This window comes from Corylus avellana, chromosome 4 (genome assembly GCF_965113065.1).
Source record: "Corylus avellana chromosome 4, dhCorAvel1.hap1.2, whole genome shotgun sequence".
Classification (NCBI taxonomy): Eukaryota; Viridiplantae; Streptophyta; class Magnoliopsida; order Fagales; family Betulaceae; genus Corylus; species Corylus avellana.
In genome coordinates this window covers 23926779-23947881 of record NC_142493.1, presented here as the reverse complement: position 1 = coordinate 23947881, position 21103 = coordinate 23926779, and the positions used below count along the sequence as shown (strand labels likewise).

The 21103-nt window shown below is 36.6% G+C and overlaps 3 protein-coding genes across 3 annotated transcripts; 1 reads left to right on the top strand and 2 right to left on the bottom strand.

Moving 5' to 3' along the window:
- The first annotated feature begins 296 nt into the window (after positions 1–296).
- On the top strand, positions 297–3136 carry LOC132177556 (3-ketoacyl-CoA synthase 11). The gene is made up of 2 exons (XM_059589927.2): positions 297–1320; positions 2220–3136. Exons 1-2 carry the CDS (start codon positions 550–552, stop codon positions 3003–3005), a joined length of 1557 nt encoding a protein of 518 aa, XP_059445910.1. The 5' UTR covers positions 297–549; the 3' UTR covers positions 3006–3136.
- Positions 3137–4623: 1487 nt separating this feature from the next.
- LFR (ARM repeat superfamily protein) lies at positions 4624–9256 on the bottom strand. The gene is made up of 8 exons (XM_059589944.2): positions 9035–9256; positions 6738–6907; positions 6516–6658; positions 6077–6333; positions 5751–5856; positions 5516–5654; positions 5297–5424; positions 4624–5158 (listed from the first exon to the last, which is right to left on the bottom strand). Exons 1-8 carry the CDS (start codon positions 9213–9215, stop codon positions 4903–4905), a joined length of 1380 nt encoding a protein of 459 aa, XP_059445927.1. The 5' UTR covers positions 9216–9256; the 3' UTR covers positions 4624–4902.
- A 9412-nt stretch (positions 9257–18668) lies between these two features.
- Positions 18669–21103, bottom strand: LOC132179522 (uncharacterized). The gene is made up of 3 exons (XM_059592257.2): positions 20007–21103; positions 19648–19840; positions 18669–19526 (listed from the first exon to the last, which is right to left on the bottom strand). The coding sequence occupies exons 1-3, from the start codon at positions 20445–20447 to the stop codon at positions 18952–18954; spliced, it is 1209 nt and encodes a 402-aa protein (XP_059448240.1). The 5' UTR covers positions 20448–21103; the 3' UTR covers positions 18669–18951.

The following is a 21103-nucleotide window of genomic DNA, read 5'->3' as shown; positions in this document are numbered from 1 at the left end:
ATTGTGGTTTTTACTCTTTAGTCGGCAATCCAATTAAATTCTAATTATTACTGAATACGACTTATGAGAGCGCAAGTCGACTGACTTGCACCATTCATTATCTGACACGTACCCCAACTGCATGGTACTGTAATCTTCGTAGACACTGTAGAACTGGCAAAGTAGCAATTAATTGGGGGAAGCAGGTCAAATGTTTACCGTACGTCACCCCCACGAAACGACGGACCCTATTCTCCTGGTTGGCATATTCAATGCCCCCGCGGGTTAACAATCAAAAGTTCGTTGGGGTGGTTGTATCCTCCCTCTCCCCCTCATCCTCTCTCTCTCTCTCTCTCTCTCTTCGTGCCCTTTAAATCTCGTTCCTCTGCTTCCGTCTTTTGCAAAGATTTCTTGTTGGTCTCTCTGATCACATGCATAGCAAATGCTAGCTTTCCACCTCTCAAATTCTGTTGATCACTAGAATTCTGAATTTGGGTTTTGCTTTTTGTTGTATTATCTTCTGGGTATTGCTCATTCTTTCTCCAAAACCAATTACTGTTTTGATCGGCTATGGCGGACGAGAGGAAACAGAGCCGGGAAACAGAGTCGGTTTCGGTTGAAAGTGGGAAAAATAAGCTTCCCAACTTCCTCTTATCTGTTAGACTCAAATATGTGAAGCTTGGGTACCACTACTTAATCTCCAACGCCATGTACCTCTTGCTCGTGCCGCTTCTCGGCATAGCTTCGGTTCATCTTTCAACATTCACCTTAAACGATTTCGTCCAGCTATGGCGAACGCTAGAGTTCGATCTCGTCTCGGTGGCTCTGTGCTTGAGCCTGATAGTTTTCCTCGGCACCCTTTACTTCACGAGCCGGCCGAGAAAAGTTTACTTGGTGAACTTTGCGTGTTACAAGCCGGAGGAGGAGCGGATGTGCACGAGGGAGATTTTCATGGAGAGATCGGGTCTGACGGGGAGTTTCTCGGAGGAAAACTTGGCGTTTCAGAAGAAGATTGTGGAGAGGTCGGGGTTGGGGCAGAAGACGTACTTGCCGGAGGCCGTGTTGCGAGTGCCGCCGAACCCGTGCATGGCGGAGGCGAGGAAGGAGGCTGAGACTGTGATGTTCGGCGCCATTGATGAGCTGTTGGGAAAGACCGGAGTGAAGGCAAAGGATATTGGGATTCTTGTGGTGAACTGTAGCTTGTTCAATCCAACCCCGTCACTCTCCGCCATGATTGTGAATCACTACAAACTCAGAGGAAACATTTTGAGCTACAATCTTGGAGGTATGGGTTGCAGTGCTGGCCTCATTTCCATAGACCTTGCTAAACAGCTGTTGCAGGTAATTAATTGGTCATTGGCTACTTTTACTTCCTTCAATTCTTCTTTGAGAAATGCTAAAGGCCCAACTTTTTTTCCCAACAAAAGTCCAACTTTTACCTTTTATTTTTTTTCTAAAAAAACCAAAATGGAAAATGGAAAAAATGTCTGAAGCAACTCTATCTATTTTTTGTCTTTCTTTTATTTAGTATTTTTTTAAAAATGAAAAATAGTATTTTTCTTCATAATAATGACATTTTCTTAAAAAAAAATGACATTATTATGAAAAAAATACCATTTTTCTTTTTTTTTAAAATACCAAATAAAAGAAAGACAAAAAATAGATAGGGTTGCTTCAAACATTTTTTTCATTTTTTATTTTATTTTATTTTTTAAAAATAAATAAGGCAAAAGTTGAACTTTTGTTGGGCAAAAAAGTTGGGTCCCTATCATTCCTCATATATATATATATATATATATATATGCAATATTAATTAATTTAGAGCTTCTTTCTTTTTTTCCATTTTAACTGTTTTATTTAAAATATTCTTTATCCGTTGTTGAGCTTTAAACATTATAATTAGCAAATTCTTAACTATTTTTACTTACCAAATTAATATGTACCTCATTCATTGATACTCATTACATTTTTTTAAATTAATTGTTGTTTCTCTCCAATTAATGAATTACACATCAGTTTGATAAGTCTTTTAGTAAAAAAAATTTGTACTCTTAACATTTCTCTTTTCATTTTAAAAAATGTTAAATGTTCTTTTAGTGTTTTCTTAATCTTATGTATATATTATTTTTTAAAAATCGAGTGAAAAAAATAATTACCAATTTTTTTTTTTAGAAAGTAATATCCACCTAACTTTATAAATATGCTTAACCTAATTCTTCACCTCTCAATAATGACTATAGGTGCACCCAAACTCATATGCTCTAGTGGTGAGCATGGAGAACATCACTCTCAACTGGTACTTCGGCAACGACCGCTCAATGCTCGTCTCAAACTGCCTCTTCCGCATGGGCGGGGCGGCCATCCTCCTATCGAACCGATCCTCTGATCGCCGCCGCTCAAAGTATCAGCTCATCCACACCGTCCGCACCCACAAGGGGGCCGATGATAAGTGCTACAACTGCGTCTTACAAAGAGAGGACGACAACAAAAAAATCGGCGTCGCCCTGTCAAAGGACCTAATGGCAGTCGCCGGAGAAGCCCTGAAAACCAACATCACCACGCTTGGGCCGCTGGTGCTTCCCATGTCGGAGCAACTCCTATTTTTCTCAACTTTGGTGGGAAGAAAAATCCTTAAGATGAAGATAAAACCATATATTCCAGATTTTAAGCTGGCTTTCGAGCACTTCTGCATTCACGCAGGTGGGAGAGCAGTGCTAGATGAGCTGGAGAAGAATCTTGAGCTCACTGATTGGCATATGGAGCCCTCCAGAATGACTCTTAATAGGTTTGGAAATACTTCCAGCAGCTCTTTGTGGTATGAGTTGGCCTACACGGAGGCCAAGGGGAGGATCAGGAGGGGTGATCGGACATGGCAGATTGCTTTCGGTTCTGGATTCAAGTGTAACAGTGCCGTTTGGCAAGCGCTAAAGACCATCGACCCAGCTAAGGAGAAGAATCCTTGGATGGATGAGATTCATGAGTTTCCCGTTCATGTGCCAAAAGTGGCATCCATTAATGTTTCTTGAAACTTTCATGCTGCCACGTCAGTTTTTATTTGTTTTTTTTATGTTTGACTGAATTATATTTTTTTTTCAGCTGGTAAGACTGTCTTGATCAATCGTGTGTGATAAATTTATACTCAAAATCTGTTGCATAATTGAATGGCTCTTATAGTTTTCATGCCGTGATGAAATCTTATGCTCTTACTACCTGTATAAATGCAAATCTCACTTGTCAATTATTAGCGTTGACTTAACTTGACTTGTCAACATTCACTCGATCTTTATAATTTTATTAATTATAAACTACTAAAAGCAAAGCTTTTTTCCTTGAATTAATATTAGCGATGTTGTTGATCTTCCATGCGTGTCATCTCCCGTTCATTTGAATCTAAGGGATATTTTATCTTCTCAAACGTATTTTTCATATTCCGGCTCCAATATCATTTATAAGAAAAACATATTTTTTTAACAGCGGAGTATACTTCAACAACAATACAGGCATATATAGGAAGCTGCAGCAAGCTCTTAGAGCACACCCATGTATAAACTTTGAACAAAAAAAAATGTTAAAACAAAAGCGAAAATGAACTTTATAAAGGATTAAGGAATAATCCATTTTTTCTATAAAATCAGAGCAAATCTTCTCGCTGCTTACATCTTTCTTGATACTTTGAGAAACAGACGTTGCTCAATTTCTGGTTTCTGTTACACCTTTCCTACCAAGGATGGAAAATATGAGCAGACCAAGCCATCCTCAGAAGAAAGCTTGAAAATTACCTTCTTTTTATACAAATATTGAAGGTTGGTACGTACGTAATTGAGGATTTTCTTGGGGTTGGTAGGTTCGCCCTACTCTAAGGGTACCGTAATATTATCACGATGAAAATTGGTTTTGATAGCTGCTCTCTCCATGGTTCTGAAATTAAATGAGAGAAATAAAGGGTTTTTTTTTTTTTGTCTAAGCAATTTAAAAGGGCAGAGGAGAGGGGAAATAAACAATAAAGCACAAACACAAAAAATGGTGGGGGTAACCCTACAACAACTCCATAACAGTGGTAAAAAAAACAAAGAGATATTGGGGATGGGCAAAGTGATTGGCCCGATCCACTCGATTTTCGACTGAAAGGCCAAGAAAAGGGTCACCTACGATGGCGGTTTGAAGGGACAATAAAATGCCTGAAATATCTTCTGTTACAACAAGCCTTGAGATCCACAACAGGAAGAGGAGCATTGAAGCTGGTAGAACTAAAATCGCCGTTAAGGTACACCACCGTGGCATCTAGAGATAATGGTACCCGGAGGAAAAAGCTCAGTAGAAACCACATTTGAATCTGCAACTAAATCTCGGAATCTCCATGACAAAAAAGAAAAAAACAAGGCAAGACTGAGGTGGTGGTGTGTGCAGTACACGCTCACCTGGGTGGCGCATGATGTGCACGCGCAAGAGCGTTGATCATTTTCAATACTATATTGCTTTGTTCTCTGCCTGCAGGGTTTTCCCTCTCCACATAATTCCAGATTCCTACACCTCCTCATAATAGGCTGATTCTGCTGCGTTGAGCTGAATACTGTAAAGTTAGTTCAAGAATCTTTTCGAGGGCCATGTGATTTGCAACAAAGCATTACAGCTTTGGGTCCAGGATTGAAATAGCATCTCCAAGCCCTTACTTCATTAAAATTACAGTAGCAACCAAGGAAGTACTAAAAAGCAGATACATGGTCTTCCATTTACATTAAAATTACAACCAAAACGAATTACAAATGCACAGGAATACGGCCTGTGATGCTGAAAAAGATTACAAACGTTGATGCTCACGTCAGCAGATATATACAGTGATCCCAGGTGTTTGTGACTAGCTCAACATGAATCCAATATTCTCGGAAACCAGAGGCAAAAGACCAAAAGATGTCTGGTTTCCAGTTACATGCCCCAAACACCGCGAGCTGCTGCCACTTTGCTGTTTGGTCTAGATGTCAGTTCATATAATATCCTCGCAAATGTATCAGAATATCTGCCATCTGAGAAAAGTATCTCTGCGAAGGCATTCTCATAAGCTAGCAGCAAAGTCCTGTTCTGTGGTTCAGAGACGAGGCTCTCCAGTATCATTGCAGCCTTCCTGCAAATTTCTGGAACAGGATGTGGTGCCTTGATCACTTTCAGCAGGCGATCAATTGCCCTGAATTTGGTTAATTATAAAGAGTTACTATTATGGATTTCAGCAAGAAAATTTCCCATTTTGAAATATTAAAAAGAGAAAAAAGAATACTTAAATAGCAAACTGTTAAGTCATTTGAAAGAACAAAAAGAAAATCACCATCGCTCGCTGGCAAGCTTCAATCTGCAGTCCATATTAACTTCTGCAAGGTTATAGAGTGCACCAACAGCAGCTGCTTGTGCATCTAGGGCTGGTAAGCTCATAAGATCAACTAAACGCCTGTGTATCTGCAGTTTCCATTCATCCGTCATTATATTCATAGTGCATAAGTTTCTTGTCAAATCTACTTGTATGTGAAAAAAATAAAAAGTAAACAACCTGTGGAACAAAGGGAAGAAGGAAAGGCTCGTTATCAGGATTTATTATCAAACGTCCAAGCAATTCAGCAGCCGCACAATGCCATGCTCTGACAGCAGATCCTAGCACTCCCATGATGGCTTGAACCGCACGTTTCTCTCTGTTTTGTGGAAATAATTGATGAACTGATCAGCCAGAATTTAGAAATCAAAGTAGCATGAGAAAAAGCAAAGAAAAAACTGGTCAGATTTCTCACGTTATTTTGATGTAGGATGGCTTCGATGAGCTAAATATTCGAAGATCAAGCAATGGAGCCAAATTTACAATTGTCTCAAGGGCATTTGTGACAAGTTCCTCATCCTCTGTTAACAATGAGAACTTTTAGAGGCATTATACACCAAAATATAATAACAGAAACATTAAAAGAACTTTTTATTTTAATATATGTACTAGGAGATATCATGATATTATACTTTTAAGCATAAATTTCTAAAAGCAATTATACTTCTCATTTTAGATGAGATATTATGTACTCAAAATTGATGACAAGAAATTCTTGAGCTTTAAAACAGAACTTCTCACCTGTGATGTGATCTTCTATGCACTGGAACACCGTTTCAAAACAATGCCGATGCTGGGCCATAATAATTTCATTTTCTGGCATGAAAGAGAAGTTTCGGATGATATTTGAAGCAGCAACAGCACACTGCTGTTTTTCTGCTCGCCCTTCTTCATCTAGATTAAAGAGACCATCTTCATCAAACCACCAACTTGAAGGACGATATTTGGACACATTATTCTGCACCAGTGCTTCTGTAACAGAAGAACCAGATCCTAGACTGCCATAAGAACACTATCCCATAATCAAGTTCCAATTACTTAAAGTGAATTTAATGCATTCAACACTTGGATCAAACAGAAATGTGTGTGTGTGTAGAATTTAATGCATTCAACACTTGTATCACACAGAAATTCATATATGTAAACAGAAAAAAGGAAAACAAAAAAATGTCGAACTTACCCAGGATGCAGGTGAGCGCCATTTGAGCCCAATGCCTGAAACTCATTCCCAAATCCTGTTACAAGGGAATTCACACCTAGTGTTCTCACCCTCGGTGCACTTGTGTGTTCTTTTGGAAGCGCTATATCACGCCAGTCATCAATCTGTTTCATTTTATATCCAGTGAGTACTTATGTCATAATGATAAAAGTAAGCATGGGATATACGAACAAAAACACATACAACTTGGAGAAGGGCATCCAGCAAACCAGGTATTTTTGCAAGAGGGGTTGCATCTTTGCGCATGTCATCCTTTTCCTTGAAGGAGAGCAATGTGAGAGTGTTTAATGCCCAGGTCAGCTCACTCTTTAATCCACTTTGAAGAGCTAGAACGATCCTTTTATTGTTTTGATCTAGAAAGAGCATAACAGTTAGAAGGGGGTCAACAACAATCTAAATAAGATAAAGAGAGCACAAAAATTGTGAACATCTTGCTGAGCCAGTGTATGGATAAGAGAAATGAAGAAAATGAAGAGATGCAGCAGAACGTATCAGAATCATTTTTTTTTTTGATAAGTGAACGTATCAGAATCATAACCACCCGCAAATTTAGTCCCAACTGGTTTATGAAGCAAAACAGAACCATTGGGGAAAGTCAAGGGAATGTCAGAAGCATTCGGGAACACCTCCCAAAAAATCTCAGAGAAAGATTATCGAAAAAAAAAAAATCTCAGAGAAAGACTGAAACCACTTGGGAAGCATGAATGAAATAGCAGAACAGATAACATTGAACTCATTATAAATGATCTTGTAGCATGTTATTCTTTTAGAGAAATGCCAGGTTTACAAAAAAAAAACCTTTTACAAAGTGATGTGGCACAACATGATTGGGTTTTTCAAAATTTGAATTTATCTTATTTCCAATTATATTGTGCCACATCACTTTGTAAAGGTTTTTTTTTGTATAAGTCTTTGTAAGCTTGGCATTCCTCATTCTTATTATGTTTTGCTTCCCAAACTTTATAGGGCTCATATACAAGCTAAACTTATTTCTTTTGGGAAAATTGCAATTTAGCCCCCTAAAGTTTGGGGCGATTTTCAATTCAACCACCAATATTTTCAATTTTTGCAATGCACCCCCCCAAACTTGCAAATTTTTTTCAATTCGACCAATGTCATCCCAAAATTCTCATATTGCTCCTAATTTTAACTTTTTTATTTTTTTAAAAAAAAAAATTGGGGGTGCAAAAATGGCCAGATGGCCAAAAGGGGTGGCATATATTTTTTTTTTATTTTTTTTTATAAAAAATAAAAAAATAAATTAGGGGCAATATGGGAATTTTGGGATGATATTAGTCGAATTGAAAAAAATTTGCAAGTTTGAGAGGGTGCATTGCAAAAATTGAAACATTGGAGGTCGAATTGAAAATCGTCCCAAACTTTGAGGGGGTAAAGTGTACTTTTCCCTATTTCTTTACATCTTCTGCTAAAACTCCTATTGTGGTCAACCACATAAACGTTCTTGACAAATTCCATCTGTTGCATCAAAGCATTCTTGCGACATTTCAATTCAATTTCCCACTTAAACCCACTCACACAAAATTCTATTTTCCTTTTCTTGCTTCCATTTCATAGTTCAAACACACTTAATCATTCCTGCTTCAGCTTCCCACACTGTCACCAAGGTTATTCTTATATTAAGCCATATCACCTTTACAGGCATTAGGCAAAACATGCAGTGTAGGCCACTTAACCAGTGTCCAAGAATAACCAATAAATGCACTACAAAATACATTCAACTCAACATAGCCTCTCAAAATGGACACATGTTATAATACTGACAATGCATTCAACTCAAACTTAACAGTCCCCAAGGAGAATGCTCAAACCATAAATTAATTCGCCATACGAATCTGCTAGGCTTTGATGCAAAACAATGTAAATGCCAACTCTGACAATTCAACAGAGAATGTATTGCATTGATCTGACCCTCCTACACTCCATGTCAAATCTAGGTCTATCACAACTGCAACCCTAATCAAGATACAAATAGATGCATAGATGAATAACTCTAGGAATTTGTAGCACACTAGCGTTTACAGCACACTGAACATTCATTTGCCTCCTGATGATACACTCTTGAAATCCCTAGCATATTTTACAGCATTTGAGCGAAATCCTAAAGTTTAATTTTATAACCATACATAACATCAGTACCAAACTCAGTTTCTAGCTGCAAATTTAATAGTTCCTTATAACTTAACTCATGAATTAGGGTTTAAAGCACATTTAATATTTTGTTGCATCCTAACGACACACTCTTGAAATTTCTAGCATATTTTATATCATTTAAGCACAATCGTGAACTTTAGTTTTATAAAAATTACATAATACCAGTAACATATTCAGTTTCTAGCTCTGAAATTAATATCTTCTTAGAGCTTAATTCATGTATTAGGGTCCATAACAACTAGAAGATTGACTAAATTTTGACTGTAGGAGTGAAATAGAGTAGAGAGCTAGGGTTTTGAAAAACTGACCAGCGAAGGAGCTGTGAACGTGGAGAGACGGGCCGAGGAGGTTCGATGGAGCCGTTGTTTCGGCTGCGGCGGCTGCGGCAGAGTTACTGTTGCTGCTGCCGAATGGGCGGCCTCTCTTCGGCGTGGGAGCGGTGGCCCCGCCAACCGCTCCAGCCGACTTGCCCTGGTCTCTCTTCTGCATTCCGCTCTCAGCTTTCTCTCTCTCTCTGGTTCGGCTTATGGCGAATTAGAGATCTGATCTACTTCTCTGGGATTGGAAACTTTTGGGCCCCAGTCAGTCTGGGCTGGGTTCTTAAAATTTTCGTTGGATTTGTCTCCTTCCTTGGGCCTTCTAAAACATAAAAGAAGCTGACAATTGTAAGAAGAGTAATGTTACTACATTTTTATATTACAACTTTTTTATTATTTTTATGATGCTGATGTAATAATTTTTTTTTTTTTTTTAAGCAATAATTAGTTAGAATTGTCACGTTAATATTATGAAATAAAAATGTGAGTACTAAATAGATAGAAAACCACATTTTATGGTAATTAGCTTCATCTTTCGTGGGAATGATCTTTGGGGACAACTGAATTATAGATTTAAAAGGCTGTTTGTTTTGATCGTAGAAAGAGGAACTTGTGATTCAACAAGTACTTGAGATTTCAATAACCTTTCACTTGAGCAAATATCAAGTTTCTTTCCATCGAGAGGACGAGTTACTGCTGATAGAGAGTTAATTAATGTTTGAATAAGCAAAGCGATGAGATTTGTTGAATAGAAATTTCCAAGAGATCAAAAATGCGATCGATCTATTGTTCAATCGATACTTGATCGAAGCTCGATGAAGCAAACTTGATAAAGGGCAAATTTGTCCCATTCTTTTAAAGGTTGCAACGTTATTTCTATTTAAGCTCAATAAGGATGATCCAACCAACGATTCTAGTAGGGGTGTCAAAAATAACCGGGAAACCGGAACCGGGACTGGAAAACCGGGAAACCGGAAAACCGGGACCCGGTTCCGGTTCCGGTTCCAAAAAAAAAAAAAAACCGGGACCCCGGTTCCGGTTCCGGTTCCGGTTTTTGGCACCCGGTCAAAACCGGGAAAACCGGAACCGGGTATTATTTTATTAAATTTTATATATATATATATTAATTCTTCTAGTGTTAGTATTACGCAATACTGCCAATGCGTCTTTTGAAGGTTTTCGGTGTTTTAATATATATATATATTATTTGAATTCTTTTATTTTTTTGAGTTTTGAATTGTTGTAGTAAGGGGTATTTATTTCTTGTGCATGTTGGTTTGTTTACATACTTGTTTTTACTTTTTATTGTTTTAATGTTTTCTTTATGTATCTAATTTAAAATTATGTTTAGGGTATTTTAAAAAATTTGAATTTTTATTTCTAAGGCTCATATAGGCAAAAACATTGATTATTTAGGATTTTTATGCTTTTTTAGGTTTATTTTTTAATTATTTGAAACAATCACAATCAAGTCTCTTTAATTTAGACAAAAAGATTAATAGTTTTTTTTTTTTTTTTTTTTTTTTAATTTAGGCCCAATACCTAAAATAAGCTCCAAACACTAATTATTTTCAAAAACCGGGTACCGGACCGGGTAAAACCGGAACCGGCTGGGAACCGGGACCCCGGTTAACCGGGGTCCCGGTTCCGGTTCCGGTTTCCCAAAACCAAGAACCGGGGTACCCCGGTTCCGGTTCCGGTTTTGGCCAAAAACCGGAAAACCGGACCGGGTTGACACCCCTAGATTCTAGGGTGAGTCAACCACCCCAAGCACTTGAAAGTAATTCGACCACCATCTCGAACCATCACCCCAAAAAACCACCCAAAGGTTGACTTGTTCTTTTCTTTTCTTTTTTCACTTTTATTGTCTAAATCTGAACCATTTATTTTAAATTAACGGCCACTGCAGCCCATCCAACACCCCTAGTATTGCATAAGATCTCAGTCCACGATCCACAAGAGGCCCATTTTTCAACATGCCTATTGCTTTGTATGGACTCCACATTCTATTCCCTAGGGTGATGCGCACCCTTTTTTTTTTCCCCAGCATTTTATCATTAATATACGTTACCCTTTTCTTGAAAAAAGAAAAACAATTTTTTTTATTAAAATATTAATTAAATAATTAAATTCATTATTAAAATTTTTAAATAAATAATAATTTAATATAATATCAGCAAAAAAAAAAAAAAAAAAATCCTAAATTTGATTCCTAACTTCTACAATTCACTCACATTTTAATTAAAAATATTTCACAGATCAAACAAAATCTTCACCAACTTAATTAAGTTAATCTATCATCACTATTCAATAATCCTTCAAATCTAATAATACTTAATGCTTCTGATGCGATGATTACTAAAAGGTGCTTGTTTTGCTTGACCTGGGAATCCTAATATGAGCGGTTGAAGTAGACAGAAATCAATTAAATGATTTTTATGCAGTCGATAATTAATAATAATTGGACTCTTGTCATTTTCTGGTTTTATTTATTATTATTATTATTTATTTTTATGTGGGTTGGGGTGGTTAGGAAGATCCCCCTATTATTAAAATTGAAGATAGATGTAGACATCTAATTATTTAATTAATTTTGATGGTTGAATAAATAATCCAACATTATAAGTCTAACAAAAACACACACAACAAGTTGCTGCATCTTTCTGCTTTATTGGGGGTGTTAGGGACAGCTTATTAGGTTTGGTGATAATTATTGCGTTTAATTGAGTGATTGCTTGTTCTGTCTATAATCCAATTACCATCTATCATCCATGCTTCTCCCCAAACGTCAACTTGGTGTCTTGTTGCCATCACTTCTGCCTTCTTCTGAAGCATATACAATGTTTAGATAAATCTTGGGGCTAACTTTTCTTATTTTTTTAGGTATCAAAGCATCATGTTGAAGCTTTTTCTTACATTTTCTATCTCCCCGGCCAAATCTACCAATAGAATCCCTTTTGTAATACGTACAATTGTATTCAAGTCAATAAAATAAAATAAAAATGTAGTCCTAGCTATCGGCCATTTTCTACCTTCGACGTCAACATAGGTATCTAACTCCAAACCATCTCGAATCCTCTCTTTCTGTCTTTGTTTCCGCTTCTCTTCTTTATATTTTTCTCATAGTACGTCATCGCACTTGCTCTCACATCTCGCTTAAAGTTTCACTCGTTTTGTGTCATGCGCGTCATGCACTGCTAGCAAAATTCTCCATGCACCTCTCCCTTGCACAGTTGCACGTATCGTGCGTATCATGCATGTGGCAAAGCCTGTTCCCTTGGGCTTGTCAACCAGACTAATTCAGCCCAAGTCTACCCAGTTTGATCGGTAGTTGGCCCAATTTATGGCTTATCGATGGCCTTGTTAGCGGCCCATTGCAGTTTCTGAGAAATCCACAAGGTCAAATAGATGAACAACTCAAACTAATAAACATTTGGTCTTTCAATAGGGAGGTCAAATTTTGACATGATACAAATTTAGTGTAAAATTAGTGAATTATAATTGAAGGACTTGACTTGTTTAATTATATGGATCATATTAGGGTTAACTTATATAATTGCATACTCATGTCTTGATACAACTTTAATCTGGCACTCGAAATTTAGGACTTATATAATTTTTTACACGATCTGCAAATCTAGTACAAATCCAATAGAAAATAAACGGTTTAGAATTGAGGAATATGACATGTTTTATTAAATGGGTCCGATTATTGTTGATTTATATAATCCTACATCAATGCATTAACATAATCCGAACCCGATACGCGACATATAAGTCAATGCATTGATATAAGATTATTGTTGATTTGACCCCTCAATTCTTTTGAGGGGTCGAATCACCTTGCAAGCTTTTTTTATTCTTTTTTTTTTTTTTACTTTTTTTGGTCCCTCTCATTTCTCTCTCCCTCTCTCAAAGTATGGATAGAAAACAATAAAAACAATATTTAAGGAAAAAGAAATGCTCCACTTCCTTTTCTTTTTTTTTTTTTCAAAAGTTAGTTCCCAAGTTATATGTCACTGTCTCATAAGATTTATTATTTTAGAAAAAGTGTTACTAATTCATAGAATTGTGACATATCATTTGAGAATCAACTTAAAAAAAAAAAAAAAAAAAAAAAATTGAGAAATATACTCATTTCTCTTTTCTTTAAATATTGTTTTTATTGTTTTTTATCCCTACTTCGAGGGAGAGGGAGAGAGAAAATGAGAGGAAAAAAAAAAAAACAGAAACAAGGAATAAAAAAATCTTACAATGTGCTATTTGAAAGTTCATTACAGTAAAATTTAATAAAATTTTTATTTTGAAGTGTCTGTTAGAAGAGAAAAATAGCTTATAATATATAGTTATATTTAATTATAAAGGGTCACTTAGAGCTTCTGTGGGAGATGTTATAAAGTAAAAATTTGTACTTAATTTTTCAGAGTTATTTTGCCTACTTCTGTTGAATATGCTCTAATAGAAAGAAGACTATAGATTTCATGATGAATTGAGAAAATATATATATATAAATAAAAATAATGAAAGATTGATGAGACTTGAGAGACAAAAGAATAGCATTTCTCCTCTTTAATAATGTCATCCTTAGTGGAAAGTTGAACGAGTAATGTTTAGCATATTCTAATAGCGAAGGAGAACAATTAAAAAAAAAAAAAAAAAAGCTAAGGAGAGATTCGCGGCTAATTGTTCACTGCACTTTAAGATCATGTTTGAGATTGCATTTAAAAAGTAATGATTTTAAGTTAAAAAGAGTTTTTGGGCAAAAAGCATTTTGGCTATTTTTAGACTTTTTTGATTCTTAAAAGTGCTTTTCATTTTTTTTATCAAACAATAATTTTTTCTTTAAACAGATTTTTTGAATGTTAAAAATACTTTTAAGATCTTTAAACGCAATTCCAAACACATCCTAAATTCCAAATGTAAATAAGATATTTTTCTTTTTCCTTCAAGTGATGTGATGGAAGCTATTTAAAAAGTGAGAAGAAAATTATATTCATAATGCTTGTCGCATATTCGATGGGTTATTTTGTTTGTCTGTAGACTTTGACGTAAAACGAAACGAAGCAAATTAAAATTAAGAAAAATAATGAGAGAAAGAAACTCAAGAATATTATTTTGAATGTTCAAAGTTCAAACCATATAACATCTACATCTTTAGATAGAAAGAAATTAGAAATAAAAAAGAAAAGAAATTACTGGTAAACTACTCATATTACTATTACTTGATTATTATGCTTATTACTTGCAGACTATTTATGTTGTTTGTAGACTATTTTCACACATACATATAGGGTACACTTGTTATTTACGGATTACCCCAAATTTTATTAAAAAATGTGGTAAATGTATAATAAATTTATGAGTAAAGGTGCATTTTAAATTTTTCACATATTTGAAACGAATCCTTCCGTCCAATTATGCGACGTTCCGTTAGTACCACATCAGCATATTTGTCGCATTATATTAAAGCATTGGATGTGTAACAACTCTGGCTATTGTATTGTGTATAAAGGGCTGACAATACAGGTTCACGTCTCAAGTTTGTGTCAACTCGAACACGACATGTTTATTTATAACATGAACCCGTTTAACATAAACTCTAACCATGAAATTACGTATCGAGTTCTCTAGTTGCGATTTAAATTGTCAATCACAAATTAAGTTAAACTTAAAATTTACTTAAAAAAATAAAATAAATAAATTATATAAACGTGTCAACCCGCAAACCTGTTTATGTAAAACCATAAACACGACCTGTTATAACCCAAATTCATTTAACCTAAATCCAAACCTTAAAATTTCGTGTTGTATTCCTGTTTAGTTCGCGGGTTACATTGGCTTTCCTAACTATAAATGAAGCAAAAATTGGAGGGAGATAAGTATGTTTTATTGCACCCTTTGTCTTGTATGGTTTAAATCCATGACTTGATTTCTGCAAATAACATTTATGAGAGGCTACCATTATCCATGGGATTCCTTCCTTGAGCTACGCTAGCTGACTTCCAGGCCTGTGCTGTAAATGCAGACTATTCTTGGTCTGGGAAATTGGGATGGGCTACATCAATTTTTCTTTTTACTTTTTTTCTTTTTCTTTTGGAGATGTCCTCTCGTGGAGAATTTATTGGGCTCTTTGCCCTTTACTTCTTACTTGCATTCAAGTACTTTCATCTTCCATCTACCTTGAATTGAATCTGGGTCTGAGTCTGAGTCTGAGTCTGAGTCTGACCAATATTTGTTGAGCCATTGCCAAAACCCAGTCTACAAAGGAAGTCAATGGATTTGTTTAGGATACCAAAGCCATTAATATTCCTAAATTTAACTTTGAAAAGTATGACTTTTATTATTATTTTGGCTTTTTTTTTTAATTTTTTTTTTTATTTCCTGCATAATCCAGCTCGGGACGTGTCGTTTGCCGTTCGGTGGTTCAGCTTATACAAAGATTGTAGTATTTGGTCAACAACATGTGTGACCGATGCAGCTAATGGACACTGTTTTTTTTTTTTGGTTGGTGTGCTATAGTAATCCCTCTCCCTTTTGTCTTTTGTCTTTTATCTTTTATCTTTTTCTTGACTTGTTTTTCTTTATATTTTTTTTAATATGTTCACGTTGTCTTGCTCCATTTGTTAATTTTTTTTACAGAGTAATTTTTGTTTGAAAAAAAGAAAAGAAAAGTTATGATGTGCCATAAACATAAAAATAATTTGAAAAAAATCTACACATGTCATTCAAATTAACATTAGATTGTCAATATCGTTAGAATTTGGATCGTAGGATCTTGTAGAATAATTTTCGGAAAAGATTTCTTCTGTTAGGGTAGAAATTTTGTGGAGAACAAGAGAATACTTGAACACCCAATCTACGTAGGAAAATGTAGATTGTTAGGATAGTGTTTGTGTTCTCATGGAATTCTACAACTCAACTCTTGACCAAGAATTGTGTTTCTTGATCGGTTACCTCCACTGAAAGTTATATTACCTTCTTATATATATTATACAATTTGGTGCGATATGGCCACACTTATAATAGTGTGATCATCCTATGCACGTCCCCTTAAACTATAAAATAAAAAAAATAAAAAAATATTAATCTCCTCATTACAAAAATGCATTCAATAAAAAGTTTATAAACAAAAACAAAGATACGTGGGTCTTTAATTTTCTTTTTAAATTTATAAGAATATTTTTATCTTTTTGATAATTTGAAGGGACATGGATGCAATCCAAAGTTTATACATGAACTTTTCTTTAGTTTGAAAATTAAAAAAAAAAAAAAAAAAAAAAAAATTCTATATCGTTTTCCACAAATGAGTAGTTCCCTTTTGCCTTTTGGGCTGTTAGTCAATGGGCTATACTTTCGTGGGCGTTGGCCTAACAATTCTACAGGTAATCTAATCAAGACGGAAAGTAATTATTGGTTTTGGACCACTTATTTCTAATAAATTAATAAATATTTAAAAGAAGTGAACCCTTTAAATTATCCTTACACGCATAAATTAAAATCTTTTATATATATTTTCTTTAGAATAATTCATTGTTTGAGTTTCTAAAATTCCAACTATTTTTAAATTAAATAGTTCGGATTATTATCAATATATCCTAACTTCCAAACATTCTATTTTTTCTTTCTCTCAAACTTATCATTTATCTCACTTAATGATAAATATTAAATGAGTAAAATCCGATTCATTTATTAACTTGAATTCTTAAATAAATAAATAAAAACAAGAGCCAAGGACAGAAGGAAGAAGAACAATGTACTCAACACGTACGACTTCAAATTGCTTCTTTGGAGAATATTCATGAGATTGAGCTCATATGTGTTTTTCAATGGCCTGAAGAACCAGTCAAGATATGCTAAACGATTAGTTTAATATAGATAATCCGTAACATCTCGTCAAAAATATTAATTACATTTACAGTAAAATATTAAATGTTAATTACATAATTGGCCATCTGATTTAACCTGTCACGAGTTGCATGTCCTATCTTGTTGCCATCACATGAAACCCATAGAGATGCTTGCATTCCCCCACATATGTATACCAAAAGGAAAAGGGAGTACAGAGGAAAAAAAAAAGAAGGAAAGAGAAAAAAGGGAGAAAAAGGACGAAAGGAAGAGAGCAGGGCAAAAGAATAATGGCACCCAAACAGTACCTTGTTCTGAGTCCACGTCATAGCGGGTGGATAATAAAGATGCCCAGACTGTGGGCAGACATGTCATATCATGATTGGATAAGGGGGGTGAGTGTCTAGACGTTTCATGAACTCTCTCGCACGGTTTCTAATTGTTACCATTCCTCATCATTTGTGCCAAATATATATATATATATATATATATATATATATATATTCAGTAGAGTCCAGCGTAGTTACCATGAAGCCCTGGGCAGCAGATAATAGCGTATTGTGTATCGTCTTCTCCAATGATTTCGTATGGGCTAGGCAAACTCATCAGTAAATTAAGTCGAATTTACACCTTGCAAGCAATCTCCAAAAGAGAAAGAGGAGAGTAGGTGGGATATTGCTTTCGTGGGGGTAGTAGTATTATTGTCAAACTTTGGGCAAAATCGCTTTTATTGTTTTTGCTTTGCACAGGAAAGTCTAAAGAGACCCCCTCCTGTATCAGTCTTATCATCTACAATATATAAAATAAATAAATAAATAAAAATAAGAGAAGCAAACGGACCCACAACCTTCTTATTGGATCTCTGACAGCCTTGTCATGGACCCCACCTACCTCATAAATTATACTCCATAAGGTATTATAATAAGGATAAATACAAAAGCATCATAGATTACAAACAGCCCCCACTACAATGATTGTGAGATGTTTTTTTAAAACACACCCATGTAAAACAGCAAATCTCCAATATTATGCACTACTCATTAGATTCAAAAAAAAAAAAAAAATCCAATAAACAATAGGGTAAATAAAATTACATCTAAATTATAAACGGGTAAAGTGTTGGGATGTGTGGGCTCACTGGGGTGATTATTACTGAGACTAGAGAAATTCCAAAATACTTTTGTCTCGTTCAAACCTCCAAGAATTCAACAAGTCAAAAATCTGACACGTGTTAAAGGACGGTGCACACATTGAACAGTGAATAGATACCCCAGTCAAAAATCTGACACGTGTTAAAGGACAGTGCACACATTGAACAGTGAATAGATACCCCAAGTCCAAGAGTACCTCCTGTCACACACACCCAAGGAAGTTTCCCCCAATGGCCGTGAATCTCACCAATGGGTTTCACGAGCACAACAAAAAGCGTACAAATCAAAGAAAGGGAATATCACGCAATTCTAATGAGGGCTATATTGCCTCCGCCTCACGGCGTTCGAGACGCCACGAGCCTCCCCTCTCTCTCTCTCTCTCTCTTTTACTCTGCCGTCATCCCAAATAGCCAAAGAAAAATAATAACAAAAAAAGTGAATGGACCCTAAAAAGATGAGAAATTAAGAAAGGAAAGTCTCATCCCCCTTTGTTCCCTTTCAAGAAACCGTCGTTGTACTCTCAATGCCTCAAAGAAACCACCCACCCACCAAACAAGAACTAAAATAAGAAAAGCAAGCACAAAATTAAAAGCAACTATGATAAACACAGCTCTTGCAGGTTTAAGAAATCGATGAAAAGGAAAATTTAATTAAAGACCTCTCAACGATCATCAGTCTCAGGTGTTTTAATTTACAAGAACATCTACTTTTTTTTCTTTTTCTTTTTTTCTTTTTGCTTTTTCTAGTTCTATTTTTATCACAGCGATCATAGAGTTGCTGCTTTTTACATAAGGCACTTGCGAATCAAAAACTATTATCCGAAGTACGAATATATATTTTGATATATACTCATATCTTTTATACCTGAAAATTTTAAGGGGGGAAAAAAACAAAAAATTTCCAAAATTTTTCTTAAGGTTTCTCTTTGAGAAGAGAAGCTAAGCCGGTGACAACCCTTGCTCCTCTCTCAACGCTCTTCGGTTTGACCGCCGGTGGCTGCCACGTCGGCCTTACCTCCTTCACTTCCTCGTCGGAATTTTTCGACGGCGACGACGACCACCGCAAAATGTCAACAGACGGCGCCGTTTCCTCACCGAAGATCAGCTCCAGCTCACCGCAATCACTGTCCGCGGTGACCAAAGATTTATCCTCGTCCTTCTCGTTCTCGTTCTCGTTCACGGTCACCGAAACGGTGTCGCTTCGGGTGGTTCTGGTGTAGGTAGAGAGCCACTTGGCCCGCATGTACTCCGCCTTCCTCCAGGGCGGAAAGTGCATCCCCTTCTTCTTCAGGCTCTGCTTCGCTGCCTCCGACAAGATCGAGACGATCTGCCCCAGACGATCAGGTTTCCCCACGAAAATGTACGGCAGAGATTGCAGGATCGCCTTGTAGGTCCCGGTCGACCGAGCTATCTCGAACTCCGATCGGAAATCGATGTCGATCAACAATCTATCCCCCTCCACAATCACATCTATGTACTCGTATTCCCCTGAACCAAAACCAAAGTGAATCGTCTTAATTTTTATTCCTAATTAAAAAAAAAAAAAAAAAAAAATTGAAATGAAATGAAAATTGAGCTCAAGAAGTTAAGAGAGAGAGAGAGAGAGTACCGGCTGGGTAAAAGGGGGATTTATCCCATTTGGATTTGCAAATTGAGCAATCGTAGCCGAGGGATGAGAGAGAATCGGTGACGATTTCTCTCAGATCGTCCTTTCGTTTGTGGATTTTGTTGTTCTTCTCGACGATCTTTGCCGCGTCTGCCAAGAGGTTTCTCTCCGCAACACTCCCGCAAGGAGTTAAGCTCTGTTGAAAGAAAACACACAAATTTCTTCGGGTTTAATTTCAAGCTCTTGGCCCTTGGGAGTGTTAAATTTTTTTCGATTCTTTAAACGAGACTCTAAAGCTTCGTTTAGTTGCTGAGAAAACCGTAAGAAAATTTAGAATTTTCGGAAGCAGAATTTTTTTTTACCTTTAGTATATCGAAGGCATCGCCGCCGAACGACCCGGAGGTGACCGAATCGCCGGCGAAACCAGAGAACATGTCGAACTCGTCGTCGGAGCTGTCATTGTTGTTGCCGTTAAAACAATTGCAGCGGTTCCGGCCGCACTTGGCCGCCGCCGAGGACTGCTTCTCGTTGCTCTCCTGCTCGATGAAGCTCTGCACCATCTTCGCCAAGCAAACCGAGCTCGGCTCGAACTCTGCCCCTCCATCTTTGTTTCCGTACTGTGCCGCCTCGCCACCGCTCGGCTTCTCTGCCGACGAGATTTTGAGGACGCTAGGAAACTGCCGGTCGAAGAGTCTCTTGAGCCGCGATTTCAGAACCGGTTTGGCGGCATCGGCCCGAACCGCTGGATCCCTCAGTTCTTGAGAATCAATATCAATCGGTTGGATCTTCATCGGAAAAGGCATGGTAAATTTGACAAAAAAAATGAAATTCTTAAAGAGGTCCGAAGGGTACGCTCCTCTCAAAACCGCCTAATTATACCGTGCACTGAAATCGGTCTGTCAGTTCTGCTCCATTTTCAGTGCTCAATAAACTTGGATTCGCTTCCAAACCCTCACAGTAACCAAAAAATTTTAAACAACCTGCACCTAAAACCGATAACACTCTGAACGAGAAAAACAGTAACACGTTAATTCAGCGCCACCACTCAACAAATTCATGCACATTCTCCATCTACTTCCATCTTTTCAAAAGTCTCTCACTAAACAAAGCAAAATTTCTCCGCAGACGGTAAATTCTGTCCGATCACCTGGTCAATCCGGTCCCAAACTAAACTAGGAAAAGAAGAAAAAGAATAATCTACCAAAATTTCTTTACGGGCGAGAAATGGGTACCTTCTTCTGGAATTCTCGTAGCGAAGAAGAAAGGAATAACTTGTGACTCTACAACAAGTGTGTTTCGTGGAAAACGTGACGGCGATGATCGGACATATCTACAGTGGGTATTCGTAGGGATGAGATGGTCACCGGAATATTCATTTTCCGGTGAGGATATCGTCGCCGGCGAAGGTCAGCGAGATGGCAAGGAAGGGCTGGCTTGGGAGGTTCTGGTTTTTGGTGGA

Excerpts from the sequence above, each read along its gene's own strand:
- LOC132177556 (XM_059589927.2), top strand. The coding sequence starts at position 550 with ATGGCGGACGAGAGGAAACAGAGCCGGGAAACAGAGTCGGTTTCGGTT. Across the intron at positions 1,321-2,219 it reads TTGCTAAACAGCTGTTGCAG|GTGCACCCAAACTCATATGC; the intron begins GTAATTAATTGG and ends TAATGACTATAG.
- LFR (XM_059589944.2), bottom strand. The coding sequence starts at position 9,215 with ATGCAGAAGAGAGACCAGGGCAAGTCGGCTGGAGCGGTTGGCGGGGCC. Across the intron at positions 6,908-9,034 it reads CGTTCACAGCTCCTTCGCTG|ATCAAAACAATAAAAGGATC; the intron begins GTCAGTTTTTCA and ends TGCTCTTTCTAG. Across the intron at positions 6,659-6,737 it reads TGGATGCCCTTCTCCAAGTT|ATTGATGACTGGCGTGATAT; the intron begins GTATGTGTTTTT and ends AAAATGAAACAG.
- LOC132179522 (XM_059592257.2), bottom strand. The coding sequence starts at position 20,447 with ATGCCTTTTCCGATGAAGATCCAACCGATTGATATTGATTCTCAAGAA. Across the intron at positions 19,841-20,006 it reads ATGCCTTCGATATACTAAAG|AGCTTAACTCCTTGCGGGAG; the intron begins GTAAAAAAAAAT and ends TTCTTTCAACAG. Across the intron at positions 19,527-19,647 it reads ATCCCCCTTTTACCCAGCCG|GGGAATACGAGTACATAGAT; the intron begins GTACTCTCTCTC and ends GTTTTGGTTCAG.